At 36.5% G+C, this 21315-nt stretch overlaps 1 protein-coding gene across 1 annotated transcript in view; it reads left to right on the top strand.

The window, feature by feature from the left end:
- The window catches only part of LOC122899136 (GTPase NRas-like), a 53811-nt gene extending 34828 nt beyond the window's left edge, over window positions 1-18983 (top strand). The window contains 1 exon segment of the mRNA XM_044236773.1: window positions 18381-18983. Coding sequence (XP_044092708.1) covers window positions 18381-18983 — 603 coding nt within the window.
- The last annotated feature ends 2332 nt before the right edge of the window (window positions 18984-21315 follow it).

Genomic DNA, 21315 nt, shown 5'->3' with positions numbered 1-21315 from the left:
TTTGTCTTTTTTAAAAAAAGATTTTATTATTATTTTCAAGAGAGAGAGCAAACACAAGCACAAGCAGGGAGAGGGGCAGGGAAAAAACAGACTTGTCGTTGAAAAGGGAGCCTGATGTGAGACTTGGTCCCAGGACATCAGGATCATGACCTGAGCTGAAGGCAGACACCTAACTGACTGAGCCATCCAAGTGTCCCACTTTCTAAAAGATGTAATATAAAGGTGTGAAGCCTGGAATTGTCAGTCATTTTGACACCTTGGATATATGCATCCCCAGGTTTATTGCAGAATTATTACAACAACCAAGACATGGAAGCAACCTAAGTCCATTGATATATATAAAATGTTATTTAGCCAGGAAAAGAAGAAAATCTTGCCATTTGTAGCAACATGGATGGACCTTGACGGTATTATGCTAAGAGGAATCAGATAAAGAAAGACAAATACTGTATGCTTTCATTTATATGTGGAATCAAAAGAAAAAAAAACAACCCCCAAAAGCTGAACTCACAGATACAGAGTATAGATAATTGGTTGCCAGAGGCAGGGAATGGAGGTTGGGTGAAAGTGGCAAAGGAGGTCAAAAGGTATAAACTTTCACTTGTAAGATAAATAAATCATGGGGATATAGTATACAGCATAGTGACTATAGTTCATAATTATTATGTATTTGAAAATTGCTAAAAGACTTGATCTTAAAATTTCTCATCCAAGAAAAAAATTTTCTCTGTATGGTTATGGGACAGATTTATTGTGGTAATTATTTCATAACACATAAAATATAAAATTACCAAGTTGTACACCTGAAACTAACATAATGTTAATATCAATTATATCTCAGTAAAAATTTGTAAAAATACAAGTCCTGATCAAGTTTAGGAAACAGCAAAATTACTAATAACAGGGATGAAAGAGTGAACCTCACTACAGATCCTGTAGACATTGGAAAGATAACAAGGGATTATAATTAATAAATATCTCCATAAATCTCCATGCTAACTTTGATGAAACACACAAAGTCATTAACAGATACAAATTTTTAAAATTTGAGACAAAAGGAAATAAAGCCCTCAATCAATACGAACAAATGCATACAGTCTTTCCCATAAGCAATGGTATAAGACTCACTGGCTTAAGAATTGATTTCAACCAATGATAATTATATGCAATCTCTTCCTGAAAATAGAAGGGACAATTCCAATTTATTTTATGGAGCAAGTACATGCTGATACTAAAACCAGGCAAAGGCATTATAAGAAAACTGCAGATGAGCATTCCTCATGAACACAGACACAAAAATCCTTAACAAAATATTGAATTTGAATTTGGAAATATATAAGATGATAATTACATTGATGTATGTGTGTGTATGTATGTATGTATGAATGATGTATATATCAGGAATTAAACAGTTGATTTAATATTTTAAAAATAATCAATGCTGGGACACGTGGGTGGCTCTTTGTTGAGCATCAGACTCTTGATTTCAGCCCAGGTCATGATCTCATGGGTCATGAGACCCAGGCCTACATTGGGCTCCGGACTTAGCGGGGAGCCTACTTGAAATTCTCTCCTTCTGCCCCTCCCCCAACTTGTGCATTCATGCTCTTTCACTCAAATGAATAAATCAATCTTTAAAAATATATAAATAAATAATCAATGGTATTTGACCATATTAATAGAATGAAGACAAAATTCAACATTCATTTAAGTTCAAATTTATCAGCACATGAGACTTAGAAAAGACTTTATCCAATTTGGTAAAAGACATGTGTGAAAAACCTGCAGTAAGCATCCCATATAACAGTGAAAATCTGAATGCTTTCCCGAAAGACTGAAAACAAGGCAAGATAACCGTTTTCTTTACTTGTATTCAACATTGTACCGGAGGTTCTACACAGTGTAAGAAGTGAAGAAAAAAGTAATATAAAGATTTGAAAAAAATTAATAAAATTGTCCTCAGATGACATGATTATGTATGTAAGATATTCTAAGGAATCAAGAACAACAAAATTGCTATAAAAAAATAGTGAGTTTAACAAAGTCATAGGATATAAAATCAATATTAAATAATCAAGTGAAGGGGCGCCTGGGTGGTTTAGTGGGTTAAGCCTCTGCCTTCAGCTCAGGTCATGATCTCAGGGTCCTGGGATCGAGCCCCGCATCAGGCTCTCTGTTCAGTGGACAACCTGCTTCTCCCTCTCTCTCTACCTGCCTCTCTGTTTACTTGTGATTTCTCTCTCTGTCAAATAAATAAATAAAATCTTTAAAAAAAAATTCAAGTGTATTTTTATCCTACAAAAGAACACTTAGAAAATAAAATTTCAAATAAAACATACTATTTGTAATGGCATATAAAAATACAAAATATTTAGAGATAAATTTAACAAAATATGTTCAAAATATATAGTGAATAATTTAAACATTACTAGGACAAGTAAAAGGAACCTAGTTATGGAAGACTCATCATGGTTAAAATGTAAATTCTCCCCAAATTAGTTTACAGATTTCAATACACACCCAATAAAATCCATCAGTCTTCTTTTTTCTAAACATTGACAAACTAATTCTAAAATTTGTATGAAAATGCAAAGAACTAATTACAGAACAATTTTCCAAAAGTGGATTATAAGCCCGATTTTGATACTTAAAAGCTGCAGTAATCAAGATGTTATAGTATTAATGGTGTAAAGAGAAATGTATATATCAGTGGAACAGAATGGGGAGAGCAGAAATACACAAACATGCTCATAGTCAGTAGATTTTTTTTCCAATTTATTTATTTTCAGAAAAACAGTATTCATTATTTTTTCACCACACCCAGTGCTCCATGCAAGCCGTGCCCTCTATAATACCCACCACCTGGTACCCCAACCTCCCACCCCCCCCGCCACTTCAAACCCCTCAGACTGTTTTTCAGAGTCCATAGTCTCTCATGGTTCACCTCCCCTTTCAATTTACCCAAATTCCCTACTCCTCTCTACCGCCCCTTGTCCTCCATGCTATTTGTTATGCTCCACAAATAAGTGAAACCATATGATAATTGACTCTCTCTGAAGAGATTATGCTGAGTGAAATAGTCAGTTGATTTTTAAAAAATGTTTGAAAAACTGAAATTGTGAGAAGATAACATTTTCAACAAATAGATATCTCTATGGGAAAAAAAAATGAACCATAAACCTTACCTCATAACATATATGGAAATTTTTTTTTCCCACAATTTTTTTTCCAATTTATTTATTTTCAGAAAAACAGTATTCATTTTTTTTTCACCACACCCAGTGCTCCATGCAAGCCGTGCCGTCCATAATACCCACCACCTGGTACCCCAACCTCCCAACCCCCCGACACTTCAAACCCCTCAGATTGTTTTTCAGAGTCCATAGTCTCTCATGGTTCATCTCCCCTTCCAATTTACCCAAAAGCACATATCCTCCACAATGTCCATAACCCTACCCCCCTTCTCCCAACCCCCCTCCCCCCAGCAACCCACAGTTTGTTTCGTGAGATTAAGAGTCACTTATGGTTTGTCTCCCTCCCTATCCCATCTTGTTTCATGGATTCTTCTCCTACCCACTTAAGCCCCCATGTTGCATCACCACTTCCTCATATCAGGGAGATCATATGATATTTGTCTTTCTCCGCTTGACTTATTTCGCTAAGCATGATACGCTCTAGTTCCATCCATGTTGTCGCAAATGGCAAGATTTCGTTTCTTTTGATGGCTGCATAGTATTCCATTGTGTATATATACCACCTCTTCTTGATCCATTCATCTGTTGATGGACATCTAGGTTCTTTCCATAGTTTGGCTATTGTGGACATTGCTGCTATAAACATTCGGGTGCACGTGCCCCTTTGGATCACTACATTTGTATCTTTAGGGTAAATTCCCAGTAGTGCAATTGCTGGGTCATAGGGCAGTTCTATTTTCAACATTTTGAGGAACCTCCATGCTGTTTTCCAGAGTGGTTGCACCAGCTTGCATTCCCACCAACAGTGTAGGAGGGTTCCCCTTTCTCCACATCCTCGCCAGCATCTGTCATTTCCTGACTTGTTGATTTTAGCCATTCTGACTGGTGTGAGGTGATATCTCATTGTAGTTTTGATTTGTATTTCCCTGATGCCGAGTGATATGGAGCACTTTTTCATGTGTCTGTTGGCCATCTGGATGTCTTCTTTGCAGAAACGTCTGTTCATGTCCTCTGCCCATTTGTTGAGTGGATTATTTGTTCTTTGGGTGTTGAGTTTGCTAAGTTCTTTATAGATTTTGGACACTAGTCCTTTATCTGATATGTCCTTTGCAAAATCTTCTCCCATTCTGTCAGTTGTCTTTTGGTTTTGTTAACTGTTTCCTTTGCTGTGCAAAAGCTTTTGATTTTGATGAAATCCCAAAAGTTCATTTTTGCCTTTGCTTCCCTTGCCTTTGGCGATGTTCCTAGGAAGATGTTGCTGCGGCTGAGGTCGAAGAGGTTGCTGCCTGTGTTCTCCTCAAGGATTTTGATGGATTCCTTTCTCACATTGAGGTCCTTAATCCATTTTGAATCTATTTTTGTGTGTGGTGTAAGGAAATGGTCCAATTTCATTTTTCTGCACGTGGCTGTCCAATTTTCCCAACACCATTTATTGAAGAGGCTGTCTTTTTTCCATTGGACATTCTTTCCTGCTTTGTCGAAGATTAGTTGACCATAGAGTTGAGGGTCTATTTCTGGGCTCTCTATTCTGTTCCATTGGTCTATGTGTCTGTTTTTGTGCCAGTACCATGCTGTCTTGATGATGACAGCTTTGTAATAAAGCTTGAAGTCCGGAATTATGATGCCACCAACTTTGGCTTTGTTTTTCAATATCCCTTTGGCTATTCGAGGTCTTTTCTGGTTCCATATAAATTTTAAAATTATTTGTTCCATTTCTTTGAAAAAGATGGATGGTACTTTGATAGGAATTGCATTAAATGTGTAGATTGCTTTAGGTAGCATAGACATTTTCACAATATTTATTCTTCCAATCCAGGAGCATGGAACATTTTTCCATTTCTTTGTGTCTTCCTCAATTTCTTTCATGAGTACTTTATAGTTTTCTGAGTATAGATTCTGTGCCTCTTTGGTTAGGTTTATTCCTAGGTATCTTATGGTTTGGGATGCAATTGTAAATGGGATTGACTCCTTAATTTCTCTTTCTTCTGTCTTGTTGTTGGTGTAGAGAAATGCAACTGATTTCTGTGCATTGATCTTATATCCTGACACTTTACTGAATTCCTGTATGAGTTCTAGCAGTTTTGGAGTGGAGTCTTTTGGGTTTTCCACATAGAGTATCATATCATCTGCGAAGAGTGATAATTTGACTTCTTCTTTGCTGATTTGGATGCCTTTAATTTCCTTTTGTTGTCTGATTGCTGAGGCTAGGACTTCTAGTACTATGTTGAATAGCAGTGGTGATAATGGACATCCCTGCCGTGTTCCTGACCTTAGTGGAAAAGCTTTCAGTTTTTCTCCATTGAGAATGATATTTGCAGTGGGTTTTTCATAGATGGCTTTGATGATATTGAGGTATGTGCCCTCTATCCCTACACTTTGAAGGGTTTTGATCAGGAAGGGATGCTGTACTTTGTCAAATGCTTTTTCAGCATCTATTGAGAGTATCATATGGTTCTTGTTCTTTCTTTTATTGATGTGTTGTATCACATTGACTGATTTGCGGATGTTGAACCAACCTTGCAGCCCTGGGATAAATCCCACTTGGTCGTGGTGAATAATCCTTTTAATGTACTGTTGAATCCTACTGGCTAGTATTTTGGTGAGAATTTTTGCATCTGTGTTCATCAAGGATATTGGTCTATAGCTCTCTTTTTTGATGGGATCCTTGTCTGGTTTTGGGATCAAGGTGATGCTGGCCTCATAAAATGAGTTTGGAAGTTTTCCTTCCATTTCTATTTTTTGGAACAGTTTCAGGAGAATAGGAATTAGTTCTTCTTTAAATGTTTGGTAGAATTCCCCTGGGAAGCCATCTGGCCCTGGGCTTTTGTTTGTTTGGAGATTTTTAATGACTGTTTCAATCTCCTTACTGGTTATGGGTCTGTTCAGGCTTTCTATTTCTTCCTGGTTCAATTTTGGTAGTTTATATGTTTCTAGGAATGCATCCATTTCTTCCAGATTGTCAAATTTGTTGGCGTAGAGTTGCTCATAGTATGTTCTTATAACAGTTTGTATTTCTTTGGTATTAGTTGTGATCTCTCCTCTTTCATTCATGATTTTATTTATTTGGGTCCTTTCTCTTTTCTTTTTGATAAGTCTGGCCAAGGGTTTATCAATTTTATTAATTCTTTCAAAGAACAAGCTCCTAGTTTCGTTGATTTGTTCTATTGTTTTTTTGGTTTCTATTTCACTGATTTCTGCTCTGATCTTTATGATTTCTCTTCTCCTGCTGGGCTTAGGGTTTCTTTCTTGTTCTTTCTCCAGCTCCTTTAGGTGTAGGGTTAGGTTGTGTACCTGAGACCTTTCTTGTTTCTTGAGAAAAGCTTGTACCGCTATATATTTTCCTCTCAGGACTGCCTTTGTTGTGTCCCACAGATTTTGAACTGTTGTATTTTCATTATCATTTGTTTCCATGATTTTTTTCAATTCTTCTTTAATTTCCCAGTTGACCCATTCATTCTTTAGAAGGATGCTGTTTAGTCTCCATGTATTTGTGTTCTTTCCAAACTTCCTCTTGTGGTTGAGTTCTAGCTTCAGAGCATTGTGGTCTGAAAATATGCAGGGAATGATCCCAATCTTTTGATACTGGTTGAGTCCTGATTTAGGACCGAGGATGTGATCTATTCTGGAGAATGTTCCATGTGCACTAGAGAAGAATGTGTATTCTGTTGCTTTGGGATGAAATGTTCTGAATATATCTGTGATGTCCATCTCATCTAGTGTATCATTTAAGGCTTTTATTTCCCTGTTGATCTTTTGCTTGGATGATCTGTCCATTTCAGTGAGGGGAGTGTTAAGGTCCCCTACTATTATTGTATTATTGTTGATGTGTTTCTTTGATTTTGTTATTAATTGGTTTATATAGTTTGCTGCACCCACATTGGGGGCATAGATATTTAAAATTGTTAGATCTTCTTGTTGGACAGACCTTTTGAGTATGATATAGTGTCCTTCCTCATCTCTTATTATAGTCTTTGGCTTAAAATCTAATTGATCTGATATAAGGATTGCCACTCCTGCTTTCTTCTGATGTCCATTAGCATGGTAAATTCTTTTCCACCCCCTCACTTTAAGTCTGGAGGTGTCTTCAGGTTTAAAATGAGTTTCTTGGAGGCAACATATAGATGGGTTTTGTTTTTTTATCCATTCTGATACCCTGTGTCTTTTGATTGGGGCATTTAGCCCATTAACATTCAGGGTAACTATTGAGAGATATGATTTTAGTGCCATTGTATTGCCTGTAAGGTGACTGTTACTGTATATTGTCTCTGTTCCTTTCTGATCTACCACTTGTAGGCTCTCTCTTTGCTTAGAGGACCCCTTTCAGTATTTCCTGTAGAGCTGGTTTGGTGTTTGCAAATTCTTTCAGTTTTTGTTTGTCCTGGAAGCTTTTAATCTCTCCTTCTATTTTCAATGATAGCCTAGCTGGATATAGTATTCTTGGCTGCATGTTTTTCTCGTTTAGTGCTCTGAAAATATCATGCCAGCTCTTTCTGGCCTGCCAGGTCTCTGTGGATAAGTCAGCTGCCAATCTAATACTTTTACCATTGTATGTTACAGACTTCTTTTCCCGGGCTGCTTTCAGGATTTGCTCTTTGTCACTGAGGCTTGTAAATTTTACTATTAGGTGATGGGGTGTGGGCCTATTCTTATTGATTTTGAGGGGCATTCTCTGAACCTCCTGAATTTTGATGCTCGTTCCCTTTGCCATATTGGGGAAATTCTCCCCAATAATTCTCTCCAGTATACCTTCTGCTCCCCTCTCTCTTTCTTCTTCTTCTGGAATCCCAATTATTCTAATGTTGTTTCGTCTTATGGTGTCACTTATCTCTCGAATTCTCCCCTCATGGTCCAGTAGCTGTTTGTCCCTCTTTTGCTCAGCTTCTTTATTCTCTGTCATTTGGTCTTCTATATCGCTAATTCTTTCTTCTGCCTCATTTATCCTAGCAGTGAGAGCCTCCATTTTTGATTGAACTTCATTAATTGCTTTTTTGATTTCAACTTGGTTAGATTTTAGTTCTTTTATTTCTCCAGAAAGGGCTTTTATATCTCTGGAGAGGGTTTCTCTAATATCTTCCATGCTTTTTTCCAGCCCGGCTATAACCTTGAGAATTGTCATTTTGAACTCTAGATCTGACATATTACCAATGTCTGTATTGATTAGGTCCCTAGCCTTGGGTACTGCCTCTTGTTCTTTTTTTTGTTGTGAATTTTTCCGCCTTGTCATTTTGTCCAGCTAAGAGTATATGAAGGAGCAAGTAAAATACTAAAAGGGTGGCAACAATCCCAGGAAAATATGCTTTAACCAAATCAGAAGAGATCCCAAATCGTGAGGGGGGATTTCTCCCCCCTCACGATTGGGTGAGGGATCTCCTCTGATTGGGATCTCCTTTGATTGGGATCTCCCAATCTCTTCTGATTGGGATCTCTTCTGATTTGGGGATAAAAAGAGGTTCAAAAAGAAAGAAAGAAATAAAAGAAAAAAAAGAATTAAAAAAAAGAGATTGATTTAAAAATTCAATCAAGAATTTAAAAAAGAATTAAGAAAAAAAAAGATTGAAGAGATTAGGATCTCTTCTGATTTGGGGATAAAAAGAGGTTCAAAAATAAAGAAAGAAAAAAAAAGAATTAAAAAAAAAGAAAATGAATAAAGAAAAGTATAAAAAAGAAAAATATATATATATTAGATAATCTAGTTAAAAAACGTTAAAAAAGAAAAGGGTAAAAGTTATAAAAAATTTTAGCAGAAGAAGAGAAAAAAAAATGAAAAAGAAAAAAATTAAATTAACTGCAAGACTAAAAAATCACAGGCAGAAAGCCATGAGTTCCGTGGTTTGTTTTCTCCTCCTCTGGAATTCTGCTGCTCTCTCCTTGGTATTGAAACTGCACTCCTTGGTAGGTGAACTTGGTCTTGCCTGGATTTCTTGTTGATCTTCTGGGGGAGGGGCCTGTTGTAGTGATTCTCAAGTGTCTTTGCCCCAGGCGGAATTACACCGCCCTTACCAGGGGCTGGGCTGAGTGATCTGCTCGGCTTTGCTTTCAGGAGCTTTTGTTCCCTGAGCGCTTTCCGTAGAATCCCGGAGGACGGGAATACAAATGGCGGCCTCCTGGTCTCCGGCCTGGAGGAGCCGAGAGCCCGGGGCCCCGCTCCCCAGTGCGCCCTCAGCGAACAGCTCCTAGTAACGCGCGTCTGCCTAACCTCCGGCCGCGCTCCGAGCTCACCGAGCTTGCGACCGGTTCAAGGCAACTCCGAGCTGCGAGCTTACTGTCGGCTCTGTCTCTGCAGCCGGCTTTCCCGTTCCAATATCCGCAAGCTCTGCGACACTCAGACACCCCGATCCTTCTGTGACCCCGCGGGACCTGATGTCACGCCGACCCCGCGTGGGCTTCGCCCCGGTTTAGCCTCCGGAGCGATGTCCCTCAGCAGAACAGACTTTTAAAGTCCTGATTTTGTGCTCCGTTGCTCCGCCGCTTGCCGGGAGCCGGCCCCTCCCCCCGGGGTCTATCTTCCCGTCGCTTTGGATTCACTTCTCCGCCAGTCCTACCTTTCAGAAAGTGGTTGTTTTTCTGTTTCTAGAATTGCTGTTCTTCTCTTCGATCTGCCGATGGATTTGCAGGTGTTTGCAATCTTTAGATAAGCTCTCTAGCTGATTTCCTGCTAGCTGAGGTAGTCTCAGCCTGCTACTTCTCCGCCATCTTGACTCCTCCCCCCATATACGCAAATTAACTCAAAGCTTAAAATATTACACTTTAAAATTTCCAGAAGATAATATAGAAGAAAAATCATTATAATTTTAAATAAGCAAATGTTTCCAGGTGGAATGCAAAAAAAAAAAAAATTAGGTAGATGATAGACAGACAAGCTATCATTAAAAAAATGAAAAAGTGAACTCACAAACCAGGTGAACATATTCACATTGCATATCTAACAAAGGACTTCTATCCAAAATATAAAAATCATTCTTCCAAATCAAGAAGAAAATTAGAATCCCAAGTTTTTTTTTAAAAACGGGCAAAAGATTCGGATAGATATTTCACCAAAGAAGATACATGAATGACTAACAAACACAAGAAAAGATGCTCAATGCTTCTAACCCTCAGGGAAATGAAAAGTAAAACCATGAGATATTGCAATAGCAACTAGAATGGCTAAAATTTAAAATGTTGAAACTATAGGCATTGACTAGGATACAGAGCAACTAGAAGTTCCATATACTACTAATTAGGAGTATAAAATTGAATAACCATTTTGGCAAATTGACAGTTTCTTACCAAAAGAACTAAGCCATTCTACTTCTAAGTATTTACCTAAGAGGTATGAAATGTCTTGCACATGAATGCTCATAGGTTTTATTCTCAATAGACAAAAACGTGTAAACAATGCAAGCGATTGGATATATACTCGTATCACGGAATATTTTTCTGCAATTAAAAACAGATAGTACGACGATACCACAGCTACATGAATGAAAGAACTAAAGAAACTGTGTGCTGTATTATTTCATATACACAACATTCTAGATCAGGCAAAATTAGTCTATAGGGACATAAAGCATACCAGTGATATGTGGAGTAAGCAGTAGGAAAACTAACTGTAAAGGAGCACAAAGAAAGGTTTGAGTAATGAAAATGTTCTATATCTTGATTGTGGTGATGATTACACTGATGCAGTTAAAGCTTATTTAACTGTTAGTCTAAGTAAATTATACAAAAATTATAACAAAAAAAAGTAAAGAAGAAACATGGTTAGAGGCCTGTATCATTCAAAACCATACAAAAAGAAAAAAAAAAGCAGTATGATTTGGGATTAGTCCCTTTTTCTCTATGTCTTCATTTTTTCTGTGTTAATGAAGAAGAGTTAAACTAGAAAGGCTTTAAGTACTGCATTACACATTTCTAAGGAAAATCTTCATTTCTTCTATTTCTTTTTCCTTCAGAGGAGAAAGCTTAATACAGAAGACAGAGGTTTGTCTTGGATCCAGGAAAACCAGGATAAATATTGGGATCCTCATACATGTTAGTTGTGTGAGCAGGAATCAACATCTCATGGTTACAATTTATTCATCTCCAAAGTTAGGATAAAAATCGATACTTGATACATCGATTGTGAAAAAACAAATGATTCAAAAATGTATGAATGTCTTTGACTCTTACTAGCTGCCTTTCACCAGAGAAAATTTCAAGATTCAAAACTAAGAACAAAGTTAAATAGAATTCCTCCAGAAATCAAATATGTAGTCTTATCAACTGAATCCTCCAAGGAGGACATTTGAGTTTCTATAAGAGATCCTGTCTTCTACTAACTGCCTTTGCAGATGCTCTGAGCACACCACCTGTCATGCTGTTCAGGGTGAGAAGACAAGCATTAAGGAATGGCACAATAGTGGGAATAAGATAGGCCATCCTAGGGGAGACTTCACTCTACACTGGTTTCTCACGCTGAGTACCCTTAGACAGCTGAGCCACATGAATCTTTTCTTACTCTCTGACTCAACTGGTAGACTCCCAAGTGAGCTATAAAAGTTATTTAGTGCACTTTCTTGGGTATCTCAAACGTATAGTTAAGTTCAAGAAATTCACATTAAAAAAAAAAATCCTACTTTGATTTTGCTTTGGTTCATTTTTTTTTTTAAATTAAAAACAACAAACAAAAATTCCCAGTTACTAGCCCTGAAATCACAGGTAGAATACTTTGGTATATTGAGAGCCTACATTACTCAGCCTTATGGGAAGGAAAACATGACATTTTCTTAAAAAACACTATTTTCTTTATGGACAAAGACAAAGTTTTACCAGATCACAATGGGACAAAGAGTTTAAATGAAATGTCAATGACATACCAAACCAGATGAGAAAAATGTAGATAGCTCTAAACTCAACCACCACCTACGGGCATAGAACATTTCACAACCTATGTATCAACCAGCCACTGCCAATGGGGTAGTTTAATCAACTCCTCTAGGGCCAATTTAAAAGGGGTAAACATGAGCGAAGCTTTTATTAATGCTTCCCTTCATCACAAAAGCAATTTCCCACTGTCATTTGAGCTTTTTACGATGGCCCACTACCAGCAGAAGCCATTTCAGTTTACCTCTGACTGTGCACCAAGCAGAAAAGAAAACAAATCAAATAATTAAAATGGTCAAAATATACCATTTGAAAATGGCTCAATCCTTTAAAACATTTATAAAAGTACCCCCCTCTTTTTTTTTCTGAACAGAGCAAATTGTGAAAGAGGAACAGAGCAATGGCTTTCTTCTCTTCTCCAAATGTGTCAGGGAATTCTAAATATTTTCTTTTCTAAGAATGTTAAATGATCTTCTAGCATGGTTACTGAACCAGCTGTTGCCTATCTTCATCTTCCTATTTCTAGGCAATATCTCGAGTCATAATCTTGTGTGCCAATGCTTTTGGGAATAGAATGCTTTCTGTCTGATTAAAAAATTCATACTGGTCTCTCATGCTGAGAAATGAAGATTATTCCTATTCAGGCATAAGAGGGCTCTGGCAGAAATAGGGTTAATTTTCTTTCCCCTAAGCCAGTAGTAGCTCCCACACCTGTCAACCATCAAGGTCAGGCTTGCCAGGAACCTGGGAGTGAATGGGCATGGGCGCAGCTGTAGCAAATTAGTGTATCCTGAGGAGGTCCAGCATAAAAGATGTGAACTCTTGCATATGTCTCTATGGGGTTTTGACTGATCCAAAAACTATGTTGCTATGGGAAATCAAGAGTGGTAGGAGCTTCAGAGATTTCACCACAGCCTAACCTCTAATAATACATGATATGTAAAACAGTATGTGTGCCTTTGTTGGTGTGGTGTGTGTGCATGTGTGTGCATGTGTGTGTGTGTCTATGTATTTTTATAAGGTTGTGATTATAGCAAGTAGCAACACTTATTACAATTTTTTAAACCATAAGAAATTATTTAGAAAAAGATATAATAATGATTAAAATGGTCTTTTGGCTATCTCCATCACTAGGTATGGAAACCACATAATTATTGATGAAACAATATTTAATGATTTTCATCAATGCTCTTTCTCAAAAGTACATAGGTATCACAATGCAGCAATCATATGTGCAGATGTTTTAAAGAATGTGACTAAAAAGGAATAATTTGGGAAAAGAAAGGCACTTGGCCCAACTGTAACATATCTTAGTATCTGTAGATGCCAATTTCCTTGTTATTTGGAAGTCTAAATTCTGACTTGGTTTGTTGTCTTATTTTTCAGTGTGAAAACATCCAAAGAGTTATGTCATAATTGAGTCTCTTGTATTCTTCCATGCTTATAAGATGTTCTAGGACTTTGAGCCCTGCCCATTTTCGGGTTTGTGTATAACATAAAAAGAGTAGAATTGTAGGAAAGATAGAAAGGTTATATGGTGAGAAAAATATAAAGGGTGAAGGGAACATAGAGAGATGCTTAAATAGTACTTTACATTCCTGCACTGATTCAATTTCTCTAGTGGAATGTGAAGTCAATATTTCAAGCAATAATAGAATGAAAACATTACAGAAAGCTGTGTGTTCTCTTTGCACTTAGCAGGAACTAAAAGAAAAGTGGGGGCAGAAGGATACATCTTAGTGATTTCACAAAGCTGGTGCATATTCTCAATAGAGGAGCAAAAAAATCAAATATATCTAATTGCTTGTAAAAGTTAGGCCCATTGACTACAGTTTAATTACAGTCTACTGCCAAATCCTACATTAGCATAAAAAGTACAACCCTAAAGAATAAAATAAAATGAAATTTTGGCTGAGCAAAAGTTCCAGAGTCCTACAGGGTCATGATTTAAGGCTTCACACCCTATAAGGATCATTAATAGCAAAGACACAATGAAATATATTTTGAAAAAAGATGGTCTCCCAGGGCTCTCTATTTAGATATGAAGTTTTTGAGGAGGAAGAGAGCAATTGATGCAATAAGCATCACATTTACCCCAGCACAGCCACTCAAACAGAGTAAACAATAACAACAGCAAAAACCAAAACCAAAAACTATCTAAACTATTATTCAACAATTTAGGAAATTTTTAGAGATAATTGACTTAGAGACCTCTCAATTTATCAAAATACGCCAAGCATCTTAAGAAAAGGAGTTGCTTTAATCACAGTGCCTATTTTTTTTTTAAGATTCTATTTATTTATTTGTCGGAGAGAGAGCACGGACAAGCAGGCATAGAGGCAGGCAGAGTGGCAGAGAGAGAAGCAGGCTCCCTGTCGAGCAAGGAGCCAGATGCGGGACTTGATCCCAGGATCCTGGGATCATGATCCAAGCCGAAGGCAGCGGCTTAACAGACCCAGGCGTCCTCACAGGGTCCAATGTCCCCACAGTGTCCAATAGCCACAGTGGCTATTATTGGACATTGCACAACCAACCTATTTGGTAAGGACCTAAAGAGTCTGCAAAGTCCTGCTGAGCAGATCTCACTCTCCAATGAAAAAGAGAGGCAGAGTCCTAACTGACTCTGCAACACTAAACTGACAAGCAGAATACAAAGTTCAAGCCCTCACTTTCTTCCCTTTCCATTGAAACTGATTCATGATTGCCACCGCCCAACTCTACCTTTGACTTTTCTTGAAGGACGGACGAAGTACTTAAGAAGGATGAGGTAACTTGTTTCTTCCCCAAGATTGCCAACAAATGCACACTGCAGCATTTTGTGTGGTATGTGTATCTTCAGTCACCTCAGGATTTTCACCTGAGGAGCAACTTATTTCCTATGTGCTTGTGGAAAGGCCCTGAGGATTTTATTATTATTATTATTATTACCAGTTGAGTTCCATATAAACTATTGACATAACTATGCTCCACTTAACACTATTTCTTTCCCTTTATGGAATACCCCAATTAAGTAGTATAAACCCATAACTGAATAAAGGAAATGAATCTCCATATTGGAATTTTGATCTCAAAAATCATTTAATTCAATAAACTGTTCAAAGGTAAGAATTTATTTGATTGAATAATAATGGTCTTTAGCCAGTGGCAACCAAAGGATATCTGTAATAATCTCCTACAGAACAAAACAAATGTTGACAATATCAACAATTTAATTATCTAATGATGACTGGTGCTGCCACATAAGGTAAGTGTAGGTGTGGTCACTCTTTCTAGTAGTTATCACAGTTGTGATATTATCCCTTCTGGTGGAGGGATAGAGTCAGCAGTCATGAATGAGGTCCTCATTTATCTGCTCAGTGCTGATATTAGTTTTAGGTAAGAGAAACTAGGAATTACTAGTGTACACTAGTGGTGATTAAAATCCATTCAGGCTAACTTATACATGCAAAAAAAAGTAACTTTTTTTTTACCTACAACTACTTGTATATTTTTCTCAAGCTTAGATTCTTTTTAATGGTGGCAGGAGGAACTAAGATGGATGGGATGTGATTTGATATTTTATTCTATTTTTTTTAAAGATTTTATTTGTTTCTTTTAGAGAGAGAGAGAGAGAGCAAATGGGCAGGGAGGGGCACAGAAAGAGAAAGAGGGGGAGAGAATCTCAAGCAGACTCCCTGCTGAGCATGGCGCCCAACTTGGGGCTTGATCCCAGGACCCTGAGATCATGACCTGAGCTAAAAACCAAGAGTCAGATGCTCAATTGATTGAGTCACCCAACTGCTCCTTGATGGGCTTTAAAAAACTCATTTAATGGTTCCTTATCTTTTCTATTTTAAAATTGTCTTTCTGGTGTTATCTCTACCAAGATGGTATTTGGACATACCATGGGGCAACAAAAAAAAAAGAAAAAATTCCCTCAAATTAGGGAGCAGCCTTCTCTAGGATGTCTCTTGTCCCACTTGGCTGCTGTTCATCTTGCTGTTATCCATTCATGATATTGTGGTGATGAAAGTCATGCTTACATCTCATTTTTTTCCTCTGCACAGTCAGGGCCTAGAGGTCCCTTTGCTTCTACAAACAGATTCCACTACTCTGATGTTTCCATACCCTAGACTTTTCTATTACTGCTGCTCTGCTGAATGTTCCTTTGAGCACTTCCTTAAGAAATACTCTCCCTAATTAATCAGTGACTTCCTGTTCTCAAGTAAGGACACAGTGGCTTTGATACATTTCACTCTTTATGCCCAAAATGCATACAGGTAAGGGTGAGAGTATGGTAGAGTGTAGTCTGTGGACATTTGGCCGTCACCACTCAGCTCTGTGTGTCCCTCTTGGTATGAGACATTCAGCGAAATGGCCTCCTCCTTAGCTCCAAAAAATTGTGGGGCTCCTTTATTTTCAGCATTGCTTACATATACATATATCCTCTGGGGTTCTTCTATCACTACCCAATCTTCATCTTGAGGTTTATCTTCAGGTGAAATAGATTGGGTGTGGAACAAAAAACTAGAGACACAGCATCTGATCTTTTGCTCTTTTCTCCTTCTTTCTCATCCTATCCACTCTATAGACTCACATGTGTCCTCTCTATAATATCCCAAGATTCTTTCTATAAAGTAAAATAAAAATCCAGGTCTCTAATTTATTTTAATGTAAGAAATACTGGAATATATAAATTCTTTTGTCTTTCTTCTAAGCCTAGATTACAAAACTACTGTTTTATTGGGATACCAAATCTCCCATTCACCATACACTTGACATCTTTGTTCCAGGTTTCATGACTCTTCCCTGATCATGGAAGTGCTTTAATGCCTGGGTAGTTAAGTAAGCTATAATTTAAAATAAATACAAAATATACGATCTTATCTTTTAAAAATATTACACTCATTTTCTAGCTCAAAAATAATGTAAAATGAAATATAAAGATTCTGGCATATTTCACAAACCAAAGGAGAACCTTCATCTTAGCCTAGAATTGCCTGGTGCCAGGGTTCAAAACACCATGAGAAACCTCTACCTTACCCTCCATGTCTTTTTATGGCTTTTATATTTTCATCTGTTTTACCAGTTTTTTGGTTTTTTTTTTTTCTGGACCAGCTTTCTCTATATCCTTGTTGAAAAAATGGAAAACACTATTAAGCTTTCCAGTTTTTATATTTCTTTTTCAAGAATCCAGTTTTAATGGGTCTTGGAACACCATTGCCTATTTCTCTTTCCAATTCATTAACCAGAAAACTTTAATTTCTCTAATTTGGATCATCACCCTATCTTTCACTTATCTTTTGGTCAAGGAACAAAATGGTACAGCATAAGTATAGAATCATTCTCCATATGCATCATGGGAGTGAGATTTCTTTTCCAAGCCTATAGATAGATAGACAGATATATAGGTAGAGATAGAGATATTTTTCCTAGTATTTCTATTGATTTATTATTTATATTTACTTATGAAATAAGCATGACACTTTCTTGTTCAGCTCTAGAGTATACATGGTGAATTACTATCTGAGTAAAACTTCTTTTTTTTTAATTTGAGGGCTTAAACCCTTTTATACTCACCCTCCTTCTGAACTTTCCTAGGTAATGTCTCAAGATATTTTAACAAATTACCTGTAATTTAAAAAAAAAGAAAATCTCTTGGGATTATTAATCTGTTCCAGGGTAAGGGTCATAGTTTTCAGGATTTACTTTTTATTCCTGTTTCCCAGGACTTTGAAATTTTTCAAAATCAGTGACCTATCTAGGATATTTTTCCCAATGCATGCTGTTTTAGCTAATAAATCTACCTTGCATTTTGCGATCTTATAGTTTAAGCTATATCTTGACTAATAATATTTATTATGAAAATGAATTTCTGCTTTAGCTTGCTGACATGATGAATGATATTGGGCTCCTAATATTAAGCCATCTTTGCATTCCAGTTATAAGACTTGTATGGGCTATGCTTATTTTTAAAATACTGGTAGATTCTAATTTGTAATTAGAATCTAATTTCATTTTCGATTATTCACTAATATTCAAAAATGACCTTGAGGGCTTTTGGTATTGCTTTTATAAATATTATCTAACTTTGACAGATGTTGATAGCAATATTCTGATTTCAAAAAGATATTGCAAGCATTATACTCTTAGTTCTTTGCAATAACTTAGAGTTTAGATTTAAAATAAAAACTTAAATAGGATTAGCAATACTGATTGGTTTAAGTGTTAAAATAATTTGGACTTAATTCCTAGTGAAGGCTGTTCAAGGCAGTTCTGGGGTCTCAGCATTTTCCCAGTTGTGGTCCAAAATCCATCTGAAGTGGAGGCAGCAAATTTCAAATTTCTTGCTGGTGTGAATAGAAACTGGTGGTGGTTGGAGCAGGTGATGTTGGGGAAGCTGCACTGACAATCCAGCTCATCCAGAACCACTTTGTAGATGAATATGATCCCACCAGGGAGGATTTTTAGTGAACAAAGGTGGTTATAGATGGTGAAACCTGTCTGTTGGACATACTGTATATAACTGGTCAAGAAGAGTACAGTGCCATGAGAGACCAATACAAGAGGACAGGTAAAGACTTCCTCTGTGTATTTGCCATCAATAACAACAAATCATTTGCAGTAATTAATCTCTACAGGGAACAGATTAAGCAAGTAAAAGACTCAGAGGATGTACCTATGGTGTTAGGAGGAAACAAGTGTGATTTGTCAACAAGGATAGTTGAAAGAAAACAAGCTCACGAACTGGCCAAGAGTTATGGGATTCCACTCACTGGAAACTCAACCAAGACCAGAAGGTTGTTGAAGATGCCTTTTTATACACTGGTGAGAGAAATATGTAAGTATCAAATGAAGAAACTCAATAGAAATAATGATGGAACTCAAGGTTGTACGGGGTTACCATGCATGGTGATACAACAAATGCTTTTAAAGTTACAGCTGCAAAAAAGAGCCACTGTCTAGCTGCACGAAGACCCTGGTCTTGAATTCCCTGGAGGAGAAGTATTCCTGTTGCAATCTTCAGTCTCATAAAGAAGCTCCTGCTACTTCTCAAACTTCCAGTATATCAGTACAATATTCTCTATTTGGGAAGCTCCCTGAATAACTACCTCCTCACTTGGGAGGAATGAACACTATTTTCCACCCTGGGTTCTCCCTCAATACACACAAATAAACTTCTGCCATCCCAAGTTTTTCACCTGAAAAGTAATTCATGCTCTGAAACAGAGAACACAACATGAAATTCTGTAGGAAAAAAAATGTCTTGAGCTCTAAAGTAGCAACTGCTGTTGCCTTTTTTTTCTTGTTTAATGTTGAACATGGAACGATGTTGGGTTTTGAAGAAATGTCACAAATTACTGTTTTGCTAAGAATATAGTTAAGTTGCCATTTGGTTTATTTATAGTGTTATTGGCTATGTTCTATAAATTGGCATCTGCTTTGCATTCATAAATAGAAATAATAATAATAATTTGGACTTAAATCTTTACCTTCTTTACCTTCACTTTGGGGACGTTTCCTTTGTCCATTTTCCCAATTTCTTCTACAGTGACATTTGTTTCTTTATTTAGGTTTTGATAGTTTCTTACTTTTTGACAATCAATTTTTTGCTAGAAAATTACATATTCCATTTAAGTTGTCATATTCACTTCTATAGAATTGAATAAACATTCTCATTTAAAAATATCTTCTATGTTTTTCATTTTTGAATTTGGTAAAAATCATAATAAAGAAAGCTTGAATAATATTACTTATTCATTTAAGGGAAGAGATATTAAGGACATTATAAGCAAATGCATTTCAAGAGTTGATGAAAGCATAATCTGTCATAGGATAAACAAATTGGTCCAATGAAGTAACATGGATTTATTGTTGAAGTTCAGTTTTTTTTCACTTACTTGTTGCTGAGTCTTATGTAATTTAACTTCTCCAAGTCCCATATTTTAAAAATCCTTAGGAAAGAATGCCTGCCTTAAAATATCTTGTCAGGATCATTGAAATAATCAATATAATTAGAGCAATAATAGTAGAGTTATACTTTCAAAGAGTTAATGCTCAATAAGTTTTATTTTCACTTAAGATAGAGTTTGGCACTAGATAGAGTTTATTTTAGAAATCTAAGGATGAGTCAATGTTTTGCGATTAAATAAAATTAATTAACAAAAATTAAGTAATCACCGAATGGATAACATCAATACCAATACCTCATCTTAACAACAACAAAAAATTGTATAAATGATACAGAGAACAATACTGAATTTATTTTCTACAATATGTTTCTAAAAGACTAGTGATATAAAAATAAGTCACATATTTTAAATCATTAAATTCTAATTAGATAAGATATTAATTGGGTTAAATATTAATTATATCAACTAGGTGAAATAAGTTAGATTAAATTAATTAATTAAAACAAAACCTTAACTGATTAAATACATTTTTTTCTTTCACAATAATCTGTGTAAAGTGCAACATCCTCTTCTCAGAAGCTGGATCCTGAGTTAAATCAGAACCTCAGATTCCCAGTTCCATGCAAGGAGACTCTTTCTAACTGCTACTTCCAATGGAAGGAAAAACCAAAAGTTCTACTGATCTACATATCTATTTTTGTGTCAGTCTCATACTGTTTTTGTTACTGTAGCTTTGTGGTGTATTTTGATATCTGGGATTGTGATACCTTCAACTTTGTTCTTTTTTTCTTAAGGTTGTTATAGTAATCAAAACAGTATGATACTGGAAGAAAAATAAACATAGAGGAAAGATAGACAGCCTAGAAATAAATGCACACCTGTATGGTCAATTAAGTTACAACAAAGTAGGCAAGAATATAATGGGGGAAAAGACAATCTTTTCAGTAAATGATGTTGGAAAAACTGTACAGCTATATACAAAAGAATGAAAGCTGGAGCACTTTCTTACACCATACACAAAAATAAATTCAAAATGGATGGAAGACTTAAATGTGAAATGTGAAATCATAAAACTCCTAAAAGAAAATATAGGTAGTAATCTCTTGGACATAGACCTCAGCAAGATATTTATGGAAGTGTCTTCATAATAGAAAGAAAATGGGAAGCAAAAATTAACTATTGGGAGACTCGGGTCATGACCCCAGAGTCCTGGGATCAAGCCTACAAGATGCTCCCTGCTTAGTGGGGGGCCTTCTTCTCCCTCTCCCTCTGCCGCTCCCTCTGTTCATACTCTCTCTCCCCAACTCTCTCCATCTGTCAATATGTAAACAAGGAAAAATAAATAAATAAATAGTTTTTCAAAGAAATGAAACCATCAACAAAAC

The sequence above is a fragment of the Neovison vison genome, chromosome 2 (genome assembly GCF_020171115.1).
Source record: "Neovison vison isolate M4711 chromosome 2, ASM_NN_V1, whole genome shotgun sequence".
Taxonomy (NCBI): domain Eukaryota; kingdom Metazoa; phylum Chordata; class Mammalia; order Carnivora; family Mustelidae; genus Neogale; species Neogale vison.
This window is presented reverse-complemented; position numbering and strand designations above follow the sequence as displayed.